Below are 20,641 nucleotides of genomic sequence, written 5' to 3' on the forward strand. Positions count from 1 at the left end.
CCGACGACCCCGCAGCGGGAGGGCGCTGACAAATGTCACTGGGCTCCCAAGATCAGCCCCGCAGTTTTGTTTCCCCTTCCCGAATAAAATCCCCCCCCCCCGGGTTATTTTTTCGATCCAGGGGGTAAAAGGGCACCCCCGGCCTCCCCCCTCCCCAGCCCCGGCGTCCTGGAAACACTCGCGTAGAAACTTTGTCCGGGGCTCCCCACCACCACCAGCAGTCACAGCAGAATTTAAAACCTGTCAACCATTTTAGATCTCCACTTGGGGGAACATTAATCCCGGGCCGGGGCTGCTCGGAGGCACGGCTGCGGGTGCCGCCGCGGCTCCCCCCGGGCCGCGGGGGAGGCGGCCGAGGAGGAGGAGGAGGAAGAAGAGGAGGAGGAGGATGCTTTCTGGGGAGGGGGCGGAGAGGGGGGGGGGAGTGGGGGGTGAGGGCCAGGGAGCGCTCGCTTTACCTGAGACCAGCCACTGGCCTCCATTGTTGGAGAATTCAATGGCATTGACACAGCCGAAGTGGCCCAGGAGGTCCTTCTTGTAGAGGTTCCTGCAGCCCCGCAGGCGTCGCCGCTGGAAGTCCTGGGTGAGCAGGGGGTCCCCCTCCAAGCCCCGCTGGGACAGGAACCCCACCACGGACCGCATGCTGCCCCCCCGGCCTCGCCTCTTCATGCTGCCGCCTGCGCCGCTCCCCGCCGCTCCTTCCCCCGCCGCCCCTTCCCCCGCCGCCGCCTTCCCCTCCCCCGCTTCCCCCCTTGTTATGGTTATGATGATTTTTCTTTAGCCAGCCATGGCAGAGAGGTGTTAGACACTCCGCCGCTTCCTGATCCCGCTGGCTCCTCCCCGCTCCCCTCAGCAGCTGATCCTCAGCTGCAGCCCGCGCCTCCCCGCCGCTCCCGGCCCGGCTCTAACGTCGCGCCGCCGCTTTTTAACTCGCTCCTGTAACGACGGAGCGGGGAAATTCCCGGTCCCCCGGCCCGGCTCAGCCCTGCCCGACCCGACCCGACCCGACCCGACCCGGCTCAGCCCAGCACTCCTCGCCGCCAACGTTGGGCAGGTGCTGCCGCGGGTGGGCACCGTCCCCAGACTCGCGCGTCGCGGCGCTTCTCTCCACCCCCCCCCCCTTTTTTAAAAAAAATTTTTTTAGTCAGATTTCCCTCTGGGAAGGCGGCCCCGCCGGGGGTAAAAGCAAGGGGGCCACCCCAGGGGGGGGGGGGGGGGGGGGGGGGGGAAAAGTACCCCCCCCTTCCCCCCCCCCCCCCCCCCCGTGCTGGGTTTGGTCGTCTGTGAGCGCCGAGCGATTTCAGTGGCGTTTCCAAAGAGCGTGTGGTGAGGGATTCGTTGGGTTTGAGACGGTGTCTGCAGGGCTCGCCGAGGTGCTGCTGCTCGCTCCCTCCTGCTCCTGGCTGACAGGAGGATGGGTGCCCCTCCTGAGGGAAGCGGGGCTCCTAGGGCTTTGCCACAGAGGAAGCACAAGCAAATCTCTTCGGCAAGGATGAAATGCTTGCAGTCGGTTAAACAGGTGAAACTAATCTGTTGTACTTCACTGCGTCACGACACCCTCACCTGTGTGTTTGTGAGGGGAAAAAAAAATAAATAAATAAAAAAATGCTCTTTCACAGGACCAAATTTGCCATGTGCAATACCTGACGCTGTGAGGACAACAGCAGTGATCCTTGGAGAGTGGCTGCTGTGAGGCACGGCCCACAGTCCTGCTTTGCAGTGCACAACCACGCACATGAGGTGAGTGTTCCCAGACCTGTGGCTTGAAATTCCCAGGTCTATATTTCCCCACAGGTGCAGGAGAACCAGAGCCAGTACCTATGGAAGCTACAGTTTTCGGAATGTGAGGAATTAGTCCGGTAGTCCTGGCCTTCCTTATGCAGAACTGCACCTGCTGCGAATTAGGTGTCCGCAGACAAACAAATCCCTTCCTGACATTAACTGTGGTGTGGCAGCATCACTGGGCACTACTAGACTGCTGCCATGTTTCAGGGACGGCTCTTCAGTGGAAATTAAAATGATTTCAGTATAGGAAGTCAGTTGAGTGTTTTGGTCATCTTGGCTAAGACTTACAGAAAGACTTACAGAAAGAACACAATCCTATAAATCATACTTTTTAGTTGACAATGCTATAGCCTTACTTCTAATACAACAATATAAAATAAACTCTTTTAATGGAATTTTAAAAAATCAGTGAACATTTCTATAATTCAGCTTTTTAGACAACATGTTTTCATATGTGATATCAATAGGTGTAAAAATTGGAACTTACAAGTTAATTAAAGGTACAATAATAATTTGAGAGGAATATCCAGACTCAGTCCACTAACAGTTTTCTGTTGGAATGATAATTAACAATGTTAACATTAAAGTGAAAGCCAGGAACACTTAGTCTTTCCTACATCTGAGCTGTACGAGGATGTTGCTCTAGCTGGAGCTGTCGATAGCCAGCTTTTGCAATGTAACGTGCCTAGCAAGCCTTGGTATAGACAGGCAACGGCCCTGTCAGTTATGATTTGTGTTTATTACCTTAGCTTCAGAAACAGGTAAATTGTACTGGTAGAAATCATACTTTATACCTCTTTGGCTTGCATGCTAAAAGATTCTATGGCATTACGATTACAGAAATTGTTGCTCACTTCTAAACTCCCAGCATAGATTAGCAAAATTGTATTTTTCTACCTAGAGATTTCCAACCGACTCTTATCAGTTTGTATTCTGCTCTCTCCTTCATAGTTTTCATACAGCTTGCATCTCTACAAGATCCAAGAGCCTTCCAGAAATACATCACATAATGTGACTGTCACTTCTGTCACATGTGGTTCGTTTTTTCTCCTTTTCTAAAGTACTGCTTAGGTTGGATTTTTGTTGTTGTTTTTATACTGAAACAAATAGGTGTAGGAACATTTTATTTGAAATGTGACATAACAAAATTGCTGAAGCTCTTTCTCCGTGTGCTGGATCCAGTCTCTAGGAAAGCTGTGTACTTATGAACAAATATAAATAAACAAAATTATTTCCTAAAACCCCAGTGCTAGGATATTCAAGAAAGACTTAACTGATTTTTTTTTTTAAATCACATTTGTCAGCAGTCAGAAAGAAGATATCATGTTGTCAGAATTCGAGAGAAAAATAATAGCAGACTGCCAAGCTTTTCTGCAAAATGCAATGTTCTTTCACATATTCATATAGGTTAAAAATGTACTGGTAAGCATTTTTTGCTCTCCAACTCCTTTGTTTGAATTAATTTTGAAAATATTTAACACCTAAGAAATTCATCGTGACCTGTACTGGTAACATTTTCCTCTGAAAATAACATGTTGCTGCGTTAATGCCTGAATGCTGTAGTCTCATCAGAACACATACGATAGGTCTGAGTCATGCTGGAGTAGCACCAATGAAGCATCTTTTTCTAGCTTCACAGGAAACTTCTGCAGCTCAGAATGGAATTAAGCCTGGACAGTACCTAGTCAAACCAATTCAACTCCTACAAATTTCTATTCTGTGGGACATGTTAGCACAAAGGGTGCTGTGCTGGAACTGTTTGAGCAACATGGGCCAAGCTGGCCTGAGTCTGGCTAGATGGCAGACTGGGCAGGGTACCTCAAGGTCTATTTGTACCCACTGCTTGAGCAGCTTAATTCTGTAGGATGTTAGTCTCCTGCATGCCTCAAAAGCAGCATGAAACAAAGCACAAAAATGTTTTGATTGTAATTTTGACAAGTAGACAGTAAAAAGGGAGGATTCAACTGAAAAGGAAATGGGAGACAATGAACAGGGAGATGGCTTTCTATAGTGGAAAATGCAGGTAAGTAAATAATTTTTGTTGCAATACAGAACAGGGAACTATCAGAATGCTTCAGAGAAGTGATGTGGTCAGAGTAATGATCTACATAAACAGCCTTGGGTTGTGGTTTCAGGGTTCCTAATTCTAAGCCTCTATACAACCAGATCTCCCACTGCTACTAAAATAATCTGGATCAGGTATGGCCATACTGTCACATTGCTCTCACATTAGCTTGTGCCCATGCTACAGAGTTTTTGTTCTCCTTCTGGAAGTACTGACAATACCTGATCTGTTTTTAATGTCTGCTCGTACAAAATTATCCCATCAACATTTTGTTCTGACCAAATTTGAATTGGCAGAATAAGTTAAAATTGCATTAGTGGTTTCCATTTGATGGTTGTGGCATACTTGATCGTTAAAAGGAGGACTACAGTCAGCTTTCCTGTATTGTCAGTGCATGGCATTCACAGCAGTTAAAGGCTGTGGGGTTAAGAGCCACGTTGGTCAGTGCTGGAGGGAAAGGTGTTGGGGCAGTCTAGGTATGGAAGCAAAAGACCTACAAGGGATCCAAGAATGGATCAAAGGACTTTGTCTAGAAGATGCCTTATAGCAGAGGTCTAAATTTAGACATACCCTGGGCACTTGTGTCGACAGAGAGGTCTCAGTCAGAACTGATAATAGACATGGAAGCTTGAATGGCAGGTAGTCCAGTGATGTTATCCATAGATATGCACAAAGAAGATGAGAGGACTTTTAGGTAAGAGAAAGAGCCATGTTCTAGCTTTGCTTAGCTTTAGCTTCCTGCTAGTCATCCACAGAAAAGAGAAGGCTATGATTTGAGTTTGGATAGAGGGAGATAGCTCTGGGGAAAGGAGCAGATCTGTAAATCATCAGCGCAGAGATGGTAGTTGTATTTGTATTTCAGATGAGATAACTCAGAGATAATGTGGGAGGATAAAAGCAGAAGGCCAAGGATACTGCTCTGTGACACAGCATGAGGAGAATCTGCCAAAGAACACTTGGAAGAAAGGCCTAAATAGTAGAAGGAGATTTTAAGTGAAGCATGGTTGATTGTGTCAAGTCAAAGACAATGAGATTTAAATACATTTTTCTGAGCACTGTTGAGCCTTTGAATGGCTTGGGTTGATCCAAAGTGGAAACAAAGGAGATTTGGACATAGTCAGATATCTATGGAGTTAGTCTACAGGTGCAACAGAGACAGGGCAGCCATTAGAGAAGGAGGTGGCTCTGGGTCAAGGCTTTTATTTATTTATAACATGTTTGATTTTGTGAGAAATAGAAGGAAAAGGAGGGTGAGCCAACAAGATGATGTAATACTTCAGCCATATCTTTTTTTTTTTTTTTTTCCTTAATAACTCCTCTTGTGTAGTTTATTCCCTCTAGTGGAAATTAGGTGGCTTCTGGGCTTTTCTCCTTTTGCTTATTCATTTCACAGACCAGAAAGGTGGGGAGAACAAGCACTGTTCTCTCAAACATCACCCCTTGAGGCTGTTCAGCTAAAGATGCAGCTGAGCTGATCTAATGACTTGTAGCTGCTGAAAGGAGGCTTTATTCTTCTTGGCTATGCGTTCCGTCCCTTTCTTTGTACTGATGCTGCTGCTCATTGGGCCTGTTTGTCTATCATTTTACTGATTTCATTTGGCTCATGGGGGTGTCCCAGTGGATGCCCAAATTGGCACAGACCCATCAGGAGTGTGCTGCTGGGAGCAGTTTTGGGAGATAGGGGATGTCACCTTCTAAGCAGCTATGAACTGTGGGGCCAACTTACTGTGTCTTCTGGAACTCAACCACTGAGGTAAGTTTAGCAGCCCTTCAAGAAACAAAATTGTGAAATTCCTCTCTATTCCTACACATGCAATGAAAGAGTTGGCAATTAATGGAGAAATATGTTGGTGATGATTAATGGTAATACAGCTCATCCTCATGGGATCAATCTGGCAGCTCGCACCTCTGAGAGCTGTTGTTTCAGATTCTTTGCAAAACCTGCAAACTCTGGCAGATCCCTTCACTGAGGGAGTTGCAGCTGATTCATCTTTTGGCTTAGGATGCAGTTTTGCTGAGATCTGGCTCTGTGGTGAGCCAGTCCAAGGAGTTAAACCAGGAGAAAACTCTATTTTTTGCTGTGTTAGCTTTCTGCTTACTAAATTCCTTGAATCAGACTGGCACCAATGTTTGCAGAAGTAAGGCAGTAGAAGGAAGGCTACAGGTAGAAGGGGGAAGCAGAATTGTTTCTTCAACAGGAGCTAAACCTTCCATCCACCTTGTTACAGTGTGAAACTCCACCTTTAGGATGTGGCTTCACAGTTGATTTCAAATTGATCTCATTATGACTTTGACAAAAGAAGTTGTCCTACTACCTCCCTGATAGCAGCCCTGTTGAAATAAATAAATAAATAAATAAAATCCTGCTCAAAATGACTGGTTTGAAGATGTAGTCATGGGGTTACTAGCATTGACACAAGGAAGATGAATCACATTAGGAGTTGAAATGTGAGTTTGGCTTTCTTATGTAGCTTGGGATGGGGCCCCAAATGCAGTGTTATTAATGAGCTAGTGGGGACTACACGCGGCTCTCTGCTCATTGTCTGCTCACAGCAATTTAGGTCTTCACTGGAGCCTCTTTCCTTTGATATTCCACTATCATTGATTTTCCTTTGAACACTGAGTCATTTACTCTAGTCTTCTCCCTGTTAAAGGATGAGCTAATGGGATTATAAAATATTTTTTTCTGTGATCAGCAGAACAAGTGAAGCCTGGTTTCCTATGGACTTGTCCTGATGTGGCACTGCTGCGTGGATTCTCTGATGTATATTAAGCAGTGTCTGCACACGCTTGCTATTTTCTCAGTGGCAGTTTTATTAGGGTCTGTTTCATTGACTCGGCTTTGCATTTCACAGAAGTCACCTTTGAAAGCTCTATCTCTTTGTACAAATTTAGATGGAATTGGGCAATGGCTTAAACGTGCCTTTTTTGGCAAGGGAGGAAGAAAGGGGACCCACAGGCAGAAACGCCAACAGACAGTGTAATTGCATAAGCCTTCTTTCCTTGGAAAATCAGGCTAAAAATGAGTCTTTTGACATCGATCTCTGCAGAGATCTCAGATCAGGTTACAGAGAGACAAAGAAAAGTCAATCTTGCTGTTTACCACGCAAAGGCTTCAGTTACCTGCTGCAACAGATTTCTCATAAGTAAGGCTAAGCCAGCAGTTGGTGTTTACTCACTTGGTTACCTTCTCATCTTCGGCAATGTCCCTGTCAGGCTTTGGGAACTTTTTTTTTTCTTTCTTTCTTTTTTTTTTTTTTTTTTTTTTTGCCAGAGTGCACTCATGCATCAGTTGCTTTCATTTATTTTTAATTTAACCTTTACGGTTGAATAAATGGATATGTAGGTAGTAAGACAAGCTGTTAAAGAGACTTGTGGTTTACAGGACTCTGATGTCACTGATAGCATGAAAAACAAAGGCTTTAGATGCAGCCAAGGATATAATCCTGTTATTATTGTAAAGCAAGGCTTGGGCATTACATTATATCATTTTCTCTGTACCGTGTAATAAGTACACAAAACTCTTATTACCTTAGAAACTGAAATAAACACTTTGTGAAAGGGAAGACTGGCCTATTTCAGGTTTCTGGGTGGATGTCAGTTTATTACAGATGGATCCAGGTATGAATAAACTTTGCAGATTTGTTCAGATTTGGTCGCTATTCTAAGCTTGAGTCTCTGACAGCGTGCTTAAAGATTTGCTGCCTGCACCCAACAAGGTGGCTGGACTTTGCAGTGCAGTCACAGAGACTTCTCGGGACTTGGTTATGTGGTCTCTGAATTAAGTGTGCAGTGACCCCAGATGTTATTATTTTTTTTCCCTTGGACTAGTTTACAGGTGGATTAGTTGCCTGAATCTATGCCCCTGTCATTAAGGAAATGCTAGTGCTCGACCAAGGGACCAGGGAGCAAGCAGTCAGTTGGGTTTACCGGGAACTGTGGTAATATCCAAGCAGTGCTCCAGGTCTGTACTTGGTTACAATGACCACGTCACACAAAGCATTGTACATTTTGGGGGAGGCAGGGGAATGAAGTGGGGGTAGGAGGGAAGGAGAACATCTCCATCTGGCTGTGGGAACTCTCAGTTAGAGCCAGGCCACCCCAGCTTTTTCTCTTGCGCATACCCTGCGTTGTGATGAGCTTCAGAGCAGTAGCCTCCTGCCCTGTGACATGCATTTCAGCAATCAGCTGGGTCTGGTGCATTGGATCACAGGATGGAAGGAGAGGCTGTGGCTCAGGAATGGTTGTGAGGAAGAAGTGCCTCTTCCTTGTGGAGGAGAGCGTACCAGGAACAAGATGGGTGTAGCTACAGCGTGCAAAATTGCACTGCTCTATAGAGCCCAGTAGATTAATATCAAAGTGGATAAAATTTTTTTCAGTGCAGAGCAAGACTGAGGGTCTTTGCAGGAAAAAAAAAAAATAATAAAGAGAAGCTGTTACTAAATCATTTGTATGTTCAAACAGACCACTCACTGGAAAACAAACTTTTCCCAACTTGATCCCATCGCCTGTGAGATCTGACATCTCGCTGCCCTGGGCTTAGCCCGGCTCCTTGTGGTAAGCAGCTGTTGAAGCTGTAGGGGATGGGTCATCTTATTGAAACCCTGCTCCTCTTGGCATCTGCCCTGGGGACTGCCCATGGCTGCACCCTGGGATCTGCCTGCTAAATGCCAGCTCTCCTGGGGAGACCTTCCTCCCCTCCCTGAGGATTACACTACAGGTTGCCAAGTTAAAACCAAAACCAAGTTTGACACAAGTTGTCGAAGCAACTTGAAGCGCTGTTCCCCGTGGTTTGGTGCCTCCTTTAAGCAGCTGCAAGCAGCTGGGCTTCAGCAGCACGAGCACTTGGAAGCGGGGGAACCGCCGAGGGACCTGAAGGTGCTGCTCGGCTGCCGTGGGGCTCCCGAGGGATGGGGGGGGCTGGAGGCTCGCCGCTTTTCGAGGCTGCCCCCCACCCCCCGCACATCCATTTTGGAGGCGGCAGCGCCCGGTACCGGGGCTGGAGGCCGGCCCGCCGCCCGCCCCGCCTCAGCGGCCGTACAAGATGGCGGCGCCCAGGGGCCGCCGGCTCCTACGGGGAAGGGGAGGCGTCTGCAGCCGCCCGGGGCCGCGCGGACGCAGGTAGCGGCCGGGACACCCGGCGGGGCCCGGGAGGGCGGCGGGGGGGCTGCCCGCATGCATCCCGGGGACCCGGTAGCGGGGACCGGTGAGACCGAGGTCTGGCAGCGGCCGCCGCGCTCGGGCCTCTCGCCGGGGCCGGCCCCAAGCGACCCCAAAGCGGCCCGGGGGGCTGCGCCTCCGGCTGCGGTGCGCGGGGCTGCCGGGGTTGTCTCTAATTCCCACCTCTCTGCTTTCTCTTCGCAGGCCGTGATAAAACCCCGCAGTGCCGCTCTGAGGGGGTGAAGGGCAGGGGGATAAACAATGCCCAAGCAAGCAGCAGTGACAGTTGCTGTGGCGACCCTGCTGGGTGTCGCGCTGGGGGGCCTGGTGTTGTGGAAAGCGGCCCAGCGCCGGAAAGGAAGAGCGTGCCCTGGGGACCAGCGAGAGAAAAAGGCAGGAGATGAGGCAGTGAGTAAGGCAGAGGGTGAGGAGGTGCCTTCCTTCTTCAGAACTCCCACTTTCTCCCGGGCAGAGAGGAGCCTTGGTGCAGACATAGTGATAGTCTCAGAGCAGGAGGAATGGGATCGGGTCGAGCCGTTGCTGAAGAAGGAGCTGGAGAAGTGGCCAGTGCTTGGAATTGATTGTGAGTGGGTGAGTGATCACAAGTGCCTCTCCTTTAGGTTGCAAATTGCAACAGGAGATCATCTGGGGAGGAGCTATTCCTCTGCTGAATGGATACCACTCAGCTGACTATTGAAACCGTGATTATCTATCATAAAACCAGTGAATTATCCACTAACTTTGATTGTTCTCACGTTTAAGCTTGTTGGCTGTAAGTTTTCAGTTTGCTAGCTGCATTTGTTTGTTGAACTTCTGTGATCAGTCTAGTCCTAAACATGCAGTGATAATTGTATAGTTAAATAGCACGGTATGTTTTATATAATATCTCTTTGCATGTGGTTTACCAGAAGTAGTTTGGATTTACACTATTTTAAGTCCATCTATGTACTGAAAAAAGAGTTTCTTAAAATTAATAAACCAGAAGAGGAGGATAATGCTGATAAGAAGATAGAACTCTTGTGGGCATACCAGAAAGCAGTATTCATCTGCTGCTTGTATGTTTGCCTGTGTGAGCTCTTGGAACAGGCTTTGAGTAATTTATAAAGCTTGTCTTCATCATCATTTTGGCTGGAAGTTTATTCACCCCACACTCATTAGTACAAGCCACAGTTAAACGGTGTGCCATAAACACTTATGTAGTGCTGACGTGGATTAAGGAATGTGTCTGCTTTCTTCTGCCAGCCCAGCTGTGGGGGGCAAGGGTGAAAGGAGGAAAACATCTCTTGCAGGGTTGCGGCAAGAAGTAATTGTGGGACAGTAATACCATGAAACAAATCACATAATTTGCAGGAAAAGCTTTCAATTGCATAGTCTGATAAGTATTTCCTGTCTTTGGTGGCCTGTTTTACAACTTGATCCAGCCGCAGTACTGCTAGTAACCCAACTGTGATTTTTGCCTTTATTTCAGGTATCTGTGGAGGGAAAAGCGAATCCCGTATCCCTTCTACAAATGGCTTCTTCCAGTGGCTTCTGTGTTCTCATCCGGTTGCCCAGGCTTGTCGCCAACAGACAGACTATCCCAAAGACCCTGTTGGACATCATGGCAGATAGTGCTGTATTGAAAGTAGGGGTAGGATGCTGGGAAGATGCTTGCAAGTTACTTCAGGACTATGGTCTTCCAGTCAAAGGGAGTGTGGATCTCCGGTATTTAGCCATGAGACAGCGGTAAGTGTCTGAAGACAGAGGCAGCTCTGTTTCTAGTATGCCATTTGAGTTTGAAATATTAAAAAGTAATTTGTGTGTGCTGGATGATGCCAGGCAGGTAGGACTGGAGTTCTCAGGACGGGGCACTTTCTTTAGAGCATGAGCTCTGATGGCAGCAGCCCAAGAACGTGTCAGGCTTGTATTCTGTGGCCTTAAAGGAAATGAAATTATGAATGTTAATTGTGTCGGTTTGTCTTCTCATGTAATACCAATAAGGGCTTTTCTGAGTATCTTGCTTCGCCTTGTAAGAAGTCCAGGCACAGTGATGCAACACAGTCAGAGAGCTCACAATGTAAACAGATGATTGAATACGCTGCTTGAAACCATGGGGTAAATGTGTGAGTGGCACTTAAGTGGAACGGTTAAAATTCAGGATTTCCTGAAAAATGGCTAAAAAACCCCTAGCTCCAATTTTCTGTTCTAATATCAGTGTTTCCTATTATAGGTTACAATTGTGATGCTATTTTTATTATAGGTTACAATTGTGATGCTATTTTATCATCTGTTGTTCTTCCTAAAATAAAATGTTTTACTTGGGAATGTTCTTCATATTCAGTGTATTTGCATTGTTAGCGATGTGGGGCATGGATTTGATGACCTGATGGTGCCTTTTTAGTGCTGAGGATAGATTCCTCTGGAGTCATTCCCGGCTCTCATGCCCCTCAGAAAATGTCTGCAGGCCTGTTTATTAAGTGGCCGATGAATCCCTGGGGCAGACAGTCCAGCGCTCTATGACAGACCTCTTTATTTCAGAAGCAGGTAGTTCAGAGCCAAATACTTCAGCTTGAGATGTTACCAACTCCCAGCCTTACCTATTTTGCATATTGCAGACACTAGATAATTACCAAATCTAGGTCGGACATTGTAGTGGAGAGGAAGGAGAGGGTCTGTAAAGCTGACAAGCAGCTGTATGCTGCTTGAGTGGGAGTCATGCATCAAGTGCCTTATGTTCTGGCAGAACCAGGTTGTGTGAGGCTGTCTGAATTTGCATGAGTGTTTAGTTTCATTTTTAATATGCCTCTTTTGCTTTCTTTGTTAAAACTAAAGGAAGGATCTACTTCACAACTGCCTTAGCCTTAAGTCTTTAGCTGAAAAAGTCCTGAACTGCCCGCTTGACAAGTCTCCTCATATGCGTTGCAGCAACTGGGAGGCAGAAGAACTGACACAACATCAGGTGTGTCTTCCACTTCAACTTTGTGTTTTGGGAGGAAAAGCAAACTTCTTATTAGAGGAGAGGCATTGTAACAGGGAGATCTTGTCCTTCTTCCAGCTCTGCTTCAATAGCTTCTGTGTGACTATGATCTGAAGTCAATTTCAGACTCTCTGCCTGAGTTTCCCTCCTTTTCTATGAAGACAATTTTCTGTCATTCTCTCTGGATTCTTGACCCTTGATTTCCTTTAATCCTGGAATATCTATACAGCCAGATCCCTTGAACAAGTTGTTTGTGCACCCAAAGCCTCGCTCTTTTCTTAGCTTTCCTCCAATTTACAGCAGTCAGTGCAATATCGGATAAAGACCCCGGAAACCTCGTTCACCGTCTTTAGTCTGTCATGGTTTCCCTAATTGCTCATGTTCTTTACAGTCACGCTGCAGATGTCTACAAAATCAGTGACCAGCAGAGGGAGTGACAGGATAAATAGTCACATTGAATGGCAGTAGGCATTGTGCCAAAAGGGAACAGGGGAAAACAAATCCAGCTTCTGGTTTTACTGAATCTAGTGTTAAAGACTGATGGTGTTTGGGAGTGTTTGCTGTTTGCTGGTATCTCAATGTCTGTGCTTTTCTGCAGGTTCTCTATGCTGCTAGGGATGCCCAGATCTCAGTGGCTCTGTTCCTCCATTTGCTGGGATTTGCCTGCCTCCCTGCTGTATCTGAAGGTGAAAACTCTGCTGCTGCTTGGGAAAAAGTACTGAGTAAATGCCAGGGCTTGGTGGATATTCCATTTAGAGGAAGGAAGAGTGGCAGCACAGGAGAGAAGAGTGGAGAGGCACGCTCCCCTCAGAAAATAAAGAATCGGAAATCTTTGGTGAATGTCCAGTCCTCTGGCAGTCAGCAAGTGAGAGATCCTCGGAGGCAGAAGCGAAAGCCTCTGGGTGTGGGATATTCTGCAAGGTAAGTGTGTGAGCAAATTTTACTCCTTGCACCACAGGTGAAAATAACTTTGATACTTCCTGCTCTAGTTATTAAACAAAGAGGACAATAAGAGCTAGGAAGGGACACAGTACCAAACAGTCATGAGAGCCAAATCCTATTTCTGCTTTCCCAATTTCCCTCTATTGAAAGTGGCAGGGGAACTCAGATCTGTACTAGGCTATGAGTTAGACTGAGGGGATGTCTTCAGTTTTTACCTTTCCTTATGATATGGAGGCATTAGCTCAAGAGCAGAGTCCCAGCAGGAGGCAGTTGGCTGTCGGGGTGGCATTTCCAAACAGCTGAACCCGGTCTCCTCCAGGGAAAAGGGGGCAACTGCACAGAGATTGTCCTGTGAGTGGGATCTGCCTTGTAAGCTGGTTACTGCAAGGGGTAAGAGGGATTATGTGAGGTGCCAGGGAGCGCAGGGAGGACCATCTGTAGCAGTATCAAAGCACTGCGCTTCTCTGTACACCAGGGAGAGAGGAGGGAAGGGTTCTACTTTGTCCTTGCAGAGGCAACTGCTTCTGGATTCAGGATCCCCAGTCAGCAGGCTGTTCCATGGGACAAATGCTAAGTTATTATGGCCTTTTGCTATTTTTGCTATATTGTGAGTTCAGTTGCTTTTAAATAGTAGGAGTGATCTCTTTAAGCTTAGTATAGTAGGAGGCACAGAGAACTAGTGTATCTGTTTATGTTTGGGTGCACTCTAATAAAATTAATCACATGGATATAGGAACTTAAACACCCTCCTGCCCCACCTTTACTTGGGAAGAAAAAGATTCATTTTGGTATATTTGTTTTCTCCTTTTTTTTTTTTTTTGGCAGTGGAGTTCACAGGATTGGCAGTGGAGTCATTGTATTGTAGTCAATAACATGGATTTCATGAGCAGTCATTAACAATATCGTGTTGTACGCAGCAAGTCCCTTCAGATACATATATTTTAATTTGGAGCCTGTGTCATACAAAACAGAAGGACTATACTTTATGGGAGGATTAAAATTTAAACACAACTGAATTCCAAACTAAACTGATATCTCCCCATGGTTGCTTGGTTATTTATTTATTGGCTTTACCCATGCTGGATTCCATGAGAGATTTGTAGATCCACTGTTTTTTGCAGTATCTCCAGCAGTCCAGTTCTGGTAAGACTGGATGTCATTCCAGAAGTCTTTTTCTGTTCTTCCTTTCTGTAAGCATGTTTGATTTGAATGTTTATTAATTTAGAGTTGGGAGGTACTCATATTATGATGGTGACTGAGTTGAACTGCTGATGTTTGGAGGAAAGAGACCTCCTGTATCATTATAATTTTTTTTATTCCCACCCACCCCTAGGGACATCAGGAGAGATCCTTTTGCTAGATTACATAGCCTGTGAATCAGTCTTTTTAGCTGGCAGAACTCTGCTGAGTGATTGCTCAGTGAATTGAATGAAAACTGAGCGAATTTCCAGTACTCCAAGGGCTGTTTTTTTCCTAATGTTGCTCTTGGATGAATGAAGTAATTGCTGTTCACACAAAGTTTTAGAAAAGTCATCTTAATAAATAATTACAATATAGGCTTAAGTAGTTGATCCTTGAAATGGCCTTGTCTACAGGCTGATAACACTGCTTCAGCTTGCCTGGAGCTCATCTTCGTTCTTGACTTTACTTTTTTTTTTTCTAATGTAGATTTTTTTTTGAAAACCATTGTCATTGGTGGTATCTCTTGAAAACTGGAAGTTGGAGTTAGCACTTCTATTGGCATCAGGAGAGCAAAGATACCTTACAGTCAGTTCATGAACCTCAGATACATTTTTAGATGTTTTACTTCCCTTAGCAGCAGCCTGCGCAGCGCTCAGCAGCCTAATCCATGTCTTTAGGGGCTCCTCTCCCTCCTGTGATTTGGATGAGGCTGCAGGAGTTGTAGTGTGGAACACCCCACTGTAGAGAGCTCTGTTTTTCTGGAATGTTACTATATTTTTTGCAATGTTATCCTTGTTTCATAGAAAATCTCCACTGTATGACAACTGCTTCCTGCATGCACCAGATGGACAGCCCCTGTGCACCTGTGATCGCAAGAAGGCTCAGTGGTATCTGGACAAGGGGATCGGAGGTGAGCACACTAACATTCCTGTTGATATTCAAAATACAGTGTTTTTTTCATGTTTCTTAGATAATTGGGCATGAACTTTTGGTATCCTTTCTTACTGAAAATGCTGCTGTGGATTTGTTAGGATGTCTCATTTGGTTTAGCATCGTTATCGTAGCTTTCAAATACAACATTGTCTTGAATGCTCTCTACTTGCCTTTACTCTTTCAGACCTAGTTAGCACAGACCCGTTTGTTGTGAAGCTGCGGTTTGAGCCTTCAGGACGTCCTGAGTCTCAAGTCGATTATTACCTGACAGTGAAAGAGAACCTGTGTGTTGTATGTGGCAAACGGGAGTCCTACATCCGGTGAGTGGCTTAGTGGGATAAGAAAAAGTTGCATCTAATTTAAAAACAAAAAACAACAATAAGACTGAAGTCTGCATCTAGTTCAGCACCCAGAAGCGTGGTTAGTGGGCTGAAATGTTTGTTCACATCCTAGAAGGTCTGTCACTGGTTGAATGCTCTGTGGTCACATGTATCTGGGTAAGTTTGACACCGAACAGGTCAGCCTTTCCTCTTACAGAGGATGGAGGAATTGGTCCTTGGATAAAACGTGTGTTGCAGTTTGAATTCCAGGGGGCAGTAGTAGCAAACACATGCTGTTCTGATGGCATTCTCTTCTGAAAATAAATACGCTATTCCTTCCAGTACTTAATCCTTATATTTTTGGAAGGCTTAGGTGAGCCTGAACTTTGTGAAGAGACAAAGGGTGAGATTTTTGTCTTTGCTGCTGTTTAGTTGCAGGTGTGCTTCTTAAAAAAGAGAAATGTAGAAAACGTAGAGAGAAGTACAGATGAGGGGTTTCTGAAACTTTTGTGGTGCATTGAGAATCCTAGCACTGGTGATCTTTGTTTTCCTGCACTTTTATTATTAGTTGTACTTTTGTGGGCCAGGAAGAGGAGAAATCAGGGAGTAGCAGCTCCAATGTAATGAGCTAGCTGACTTGTCTTCCCCAGGAAGAACATTGTTCCTCACGAATACCGAAGACACTTCCCCATCCAGATGAAGGACCACAACTCCCATGACGTGCTCCTACTCTGCACGTCCTGCCACGCCGTCTCCAATTACTACGACAACCACCTCAAGCAGCAGCTGGCCGAGGAGTTTGGTGCCCCCATTGGCTCGGAGGAGGGAGTGCGTATGCTGGAGGACCCTCTGCGCAGGCAGGTGCGCTCAGGGGCCCGAGCTCTGCTGAATGCAGACAGCCTGCCTGATCCCCGAAGGGCAGAACTTCTGCAAGGCATCAAGGACTTCTTTAACACAGAAGCAGTGACCCCGGAGATGCTCCAGGAAGCAGCTGGTCTGGAAACCAGGTACGACAAGCTCAGCAGTAGATGTAACATTTTAGTCGTTTATGTGTGCACGTAAACTCAAAAAAAGGGTGACTACGCGGAGAACCTTGGGGAAATATTAATGGAGCAAAATAAAATCCAGCAGCATTTGCAGAGTTGCGGATCACACATGCTGGCTTTTTCCCACTATGCTTTTTAATGAAAATAAGACCTATTGCTGGATTCCTTGGGATATGATTGTACCTTCCATAAAAATATGGTGTCGAGTTAAGGAATTTCTGAATTTGAGACTAGCAGAAGTTGATGTGCACAGGCAAAAAGAACCCCTAAAACCACAACTTTATCACTTGTATAAGCCTGCAGAGTCTGGATTTGTAGTACTCATACACTTAACTAGAAAGCAAAGGGCGAAACAAGGTAATTGTGCTGTATACTAAGGCTCTGTGAAGACGGGCACACCCTGTATTTCTTATTGTGCACGTGTTTACCCTCTTTTCCCCTCGTGCTGGTAGTGGTCTGTGGACTGCAGCACTAGTGTTTTCCTCTTTTAATTTCTCTTCCAGAAATCTCCTTCTGTTCTTGCTCATCCCTCTTCCCCTTTACTATTTGCTGCTTCCTTTTGAAGGACAGACAGATCAGGGAGGGAGACTGAAAGACAATCCCAGAAGTCTTTAAGCCTCCCCAAATACCTGTTCTTAACTAGTATCTGATCTCTGTCTGCATGAAGACAGTATTTTCTCCTTGTTAAACTCCTTGTTGCTTGTGATGTGCCTATGTAACATGTCGGTACCTCTCCAGGCAGGGAAACCAATGGCAGGATCAGGGATCTGGAATATTGTATGGTTCTTGCCCTGAGATATTTGCAGTCTGTCTCCTGAGGAGATTGTATTGGGCCCTGGGAGCTTTATTTAGTATTGCCATAAAAGAATAACACTCAATTCATTTCAAAGAACCCAGCTTTCCGGTGTAGCTGTGTTCCAGAAAGCAGTCTGGCATTGAAGCAAACCTTAGAAGTTTCTCTCCCGGCTCCCCTCCTGGTTAACTTACACCATGTGGCTGTAATTAAACCACACAACTGAAATCATCTTCAGTGCCTTGCTGTTTCTTGCAGACAGGTCTGGAGTCTGACAGTCGGCTTGTGTGAAAATAAACTCTGCTTTTGTCCTGGCAGGATCTGCAATGAGAGCTACATGCCACACGGACTGAAGGTGGTGCAGTGCTTTGCTAAAGGAGGCCTGCGCTCCCTGATGCAGCTGGAGAGACGCTGGCGGCAGCACTTCTTGGACAGCATGCAGCCCAAATACCTCCCAGAGCAGTGGTCAGTGGACCATAACCACACAAAGCTGATCCGAAAGTATGGGGAGGATCTTCAGATCGAGCTGTCCTGAAAGTCACTTCCTGGACTCCAGATAGGATCTAATGGACATATGTAACTGAAGGTGGAAGGACTGCTTTTATTTCCGTTTCTCCACTAACACCTGAACCTGGGTTTGTGAACAGGCATCAATGGGTCTGCCAGATTTGGCATTTATAAGGAGTTAAATCCGTTGACTTGAATTTTATCAGGTGGTTTGGAATTTTTAACCCTAGACTCACTGATTAGTTCAGTGCAAGAGCGATATGCTAAGGGAATTATCCTTCTCTAGTCGACTGTTGGGAGTTATTTTCTACCCCCGGGATGTCTGGTGCCTCCAGGCCATCTCTTTTAACACAGAGCACAATATGTACACGTTTCCAGGTTTTCTGAGAGATGTATATGTGCACCTTGGCTGCACCTCAAGAATCTCCTGATAAAAATCTTTGCTTTCAGTGCAGTTGTACTCACATGAGTTCTTCTCAGAGAAGACTACCCACTAGAGAGAGATTCCTTATTTGGAAGTAGCAAAGAAACCTTACCTTTATTTTATTTTATTTTATTTCAGATTCTGAGCTGTATCAGCATTCCAGATAGGCCTCACTGTCCTGGTGCTTGAGGAGTAGTAGTACTGTTTGGCAGTGTGGAAGCTCCCATGTCAAGGTTTTTAAATAGCTTCCAGCAGCACAGAGTCTGTTTAAAAAAAAAAAAAAAAGAGAGAGAGAGAGATTTACCAATTCTACTTGTTTTTCCTGAGCAGCTCTCAGCAGGTACCTTTTCACATCAGAGTAAAATGTGACCAGGTGTCTTGAAAGGGATGAGAAGAAACAAATTTTTATTAAAAACCAGCATCTTTTAAGAGGTCAGATCATGTGTGGCAGGAAACTGGAAAATCTGGTGTTCTGTTCCTGGATTTGACTTGTGTGGTGGTGAGCAGGTCATACTCTCTCCATGCCTGTCTCTAAAATGGGACTAATAATACTTACCTATCTCACAACGGTGTTGTGAGGATTAATTAATTAAGATTTTTGTAAAATGCTTTAAAAACGTGAGCCAGTGTGTGCTAATTACTATTGTTGTTTTTAAAATTGTGCTGCTGTTTTGACTTTTCAAAAATATACATGTTTTTTTGCCTGGTGTTAGACTCTAGTTAAAATATAACTTTTTAAAAGTACATACCCATTCCTGTGAAATCAGTTTTGATGATTTTGATTGCATGAGATGATTGTGCTTCTCCTGAATGAAACTATGCTCAACTTCAATAAGCCTCTGTAGAGAAGTTTGGTTAAGGCTCTAACCATGCTCCACACTGCTGTGTATAGCACAGTTGACCCATATTTCATGATAACATTTGGGCAGAATGCTATTGGGCTTGCTGTGATAGTGGTGGAAAGTCTCCTCTATCAGATGATTTAAGAAATCTCATAGGCCAGGGGTGAAAAACATGTTTGTAGCAGAGCCTGTTTGAGATGTGTAGGAGCCATGGAGAAATTATACGTTAATGTCATCCCAGAGGAGCTGCAGAAACAGTCCGGCTAAAAGAAATCAAAGGTTTGTGATAAATAGTACTTATCACAGAGCCACAAACAAGACCATTTTCATTATAAGGGCAATTTTATGTCTTTCTTGCACCATTGACAGGTCTTGACAAAAACTGATGAAGCCGATGTGTTCTGTCACTGTGCTCATTCACACGGCTGATTGTAATCTCAGCAAGAACCTCCTGTCTACAGCAGGAGCTTGGATGTAACTACTTGCCAAAGCATTTTGAGCATGTGTTCAGGTAGTGTTATCTCCTGTCTTTACTAATATCAGGTCAGCGTGGTGAGAGCTCTTTGCATGGTTCTGAAAACCCTTTTCAGCCATCAAGAGTATAAACTCTCCCTCTCATTTCTTTGTTCTGTTTTTCTCCCTTTGTTCTGATGCATGAACTCCTGATAAAGCTGCCCTTGTTTACAGGAACCCATAGGTGACAACAGGGCCTTTGTCTTTTTTCTCTTTACTGAGAAAAGAAAATGATGTTGGGAAAGGAATTAGACTAAGGGTTCTCTAACTTAAGGAGTTGGTGGTATCACTAAAGAACTTTTTAATTTTTGTCAAGTCACTTGTTTAGAAATAGGAGTTTGCAAGGAAAACTTCCTTCATAAATATTTTCTTAGCTAGTATTCTTCGTTGTTGGTTGTAAGATAGCCTTAACTTGCATGATTTTAAGTCAACCTGAAAGAGGGGGGAAAAGGTATATTTATTGTGTAGAAATAGATTATTTTTATATGATTGTGATTTGACATGTTTTTGCCTTTTAATAGAATATGCTTGCTCTTTCTGTTCAATAGGTCTTGCATATGGTTATCAAGAACACTTGCTGGTTTACAGGGTCGTAGCAGTTCTACTGGGAGGGTCAGAATGTACTGATTACTTGAATTATTATCAGAGTACACTGCTTCCTCCTTGTAGAGTTGCTCAGGCTCTGAAATGTATGCTGGTCAGAGGAAGAGCAAAACCAGCCTACAGATAAAACTACAATTCTTCATTGTTACATTCAGTAAAAATCTGTTCTTTTACCAGACTTAACCTTCAGTCAAGCTCTTTTTTCCTTTTTTCATGCCTGCTTTTTCTCTTATTTCCCTGTGTCTCACCCTGTCCTTGTGAGTCCATCCCTCCTTAGGGTAACACCTGGACCTCATCATCTGGATTTCCTTTTCCAGTGCCTTTCCCTGCTGATCTCCCAGGCACCAGGATACTGTACTTCCCAGCAATGTGATAGCAAGTTTGCTCAGGAATACTTGAATTGTTCTGAGGTGGATTCAGGTACTGTCCCAATTATGTTGGTCAGTCACTGCATCCTTTTAAATAAATCCTAGGTTTGGCTCAACCTGAGTAAAAACTCAGGTTAGGTTTCCCCTAGTGTCTTACCTAGGACTCTCCTGCAAAAAGCAGTGCATCCATCCTTTCAGTGGA

The 20,641-nt window shown here is 45.2% G+C and overlaps 2 protein-coding genes and 2 long non-coding RNA genes across 5 annotated transcripts in view; 3 read left to right on the forward strand and 1 right to left on the reverse strand.

The window, feature by feature from the left end:
- The window catches only part of DCAF5 (DDB1 and CUL4 associated factor 5), a 68,983-nt gene extending 68,002 nt beyond the window's left edge, over positions 1-981 (reverse strand). The window contains exon 1 of the mRNA XM_035327880.1: positions 459-981. Within this exon, the coding sequence (XP_035183771.1) occupies positions 459-669 (211 nt within the window). The 5' untranslated portion in view covers positions 670-981. The remainder of the gene's footprint in view (positions 1-458) is intronic.
- LOC118167919 lies at positions 174-7,359 on the forward strand. Of its 2 annotated transcripts, XR_004751289.1 has the most exons (4): positions 448-583; positions 1,363-1,519; positions 1,620-1,740; positions 4,713-7,359. It is a non-coding gene; the product is annotated as an uncharacterized LOC118167919 (long non-coding RNA). The 2 variants fall into 2 exon arrangements; XR_004751288.1 differs by lacking the exon at positions 1,363-1,519 and having other exon boundaries at positions 174-583.
- A 1,897-nt stretch (positions 7,360-9,256) lies between these two features.
- Positions 9,257-20,205, forward strand: EXD2 (exonuclease 3'-5' domain containing 2). The gene is made up of 8 exons (XM_035328321.1): positions 9,257-9,601; positions 10,479-10,735; positions 11,822-11,948; positions 12,565-12,887; positions 14,894-15,000; positions 15,208-15,343; positions 15,994-16,350; positions 17,501-20,205. Exons 1-8 carry the CDS (start codon positions 9,272-9,274, stop codon positions 17,715-17,717), a joined length of 1,854 nt encoding a protein of 617 aa, XP_035184212.1. The 5' UTR covers positions 9,257-9,271; the 3' UTR covers positions 17,718-20,205.
- LOC118168151 lies at positions 10,911-11,294 on the forward strand. Its single transcript, XR_004751392.1, has 2 exons — positions 10,911-11,219; positions 11,250-11,294. It is a non-coding gene; the product is annotated as an uncharacterized LOC118168151 (long non-coding RNA).
- Positions 20,206-20,641: the final 436 nt, after the last annotated feature.

This window comes from Oxyura jamaicensis, chromosome 5 (genome assembly GCF_011077185.1).
Source record: "Oxyura jamaicensis isolate SHBP4307 breed ruddy duck chromosome 5, BPBGC_Ojam_1.0, whole genome shotgun sequence".
In the NCBI taxonomy this organism is placed as follows: domain Eukaryota; kingdom Metazoa; phylum Chordata; class Aves; order Anseriformes; family Anatidae; genus Oxyura; species Oxyura jamaicensis.

Coding starts and splice junctions, on each gene's coding strand:
- EXD2 (XM_035328321.1), top strand. CDS start 9,272: ATGCCCAAGCAAGCAGCAGTGACAGTTGCTGTGGCGACCCTGCTGGGT. Junction 15,344..15,993: donor AAACGGGAGTCCTACATCCG/GTGAGTGGCTTA, acceptor TGTCTTCCCCAG/GAAGAACATTGTTCCTCACG. Junction 16,351..17,500: donor GCAGCTGGTCTGGAAACCAG/GTACGACAAGCT, acceptor TTGTCCTGGCAG/GATCTGCAATGAGAGCTACA.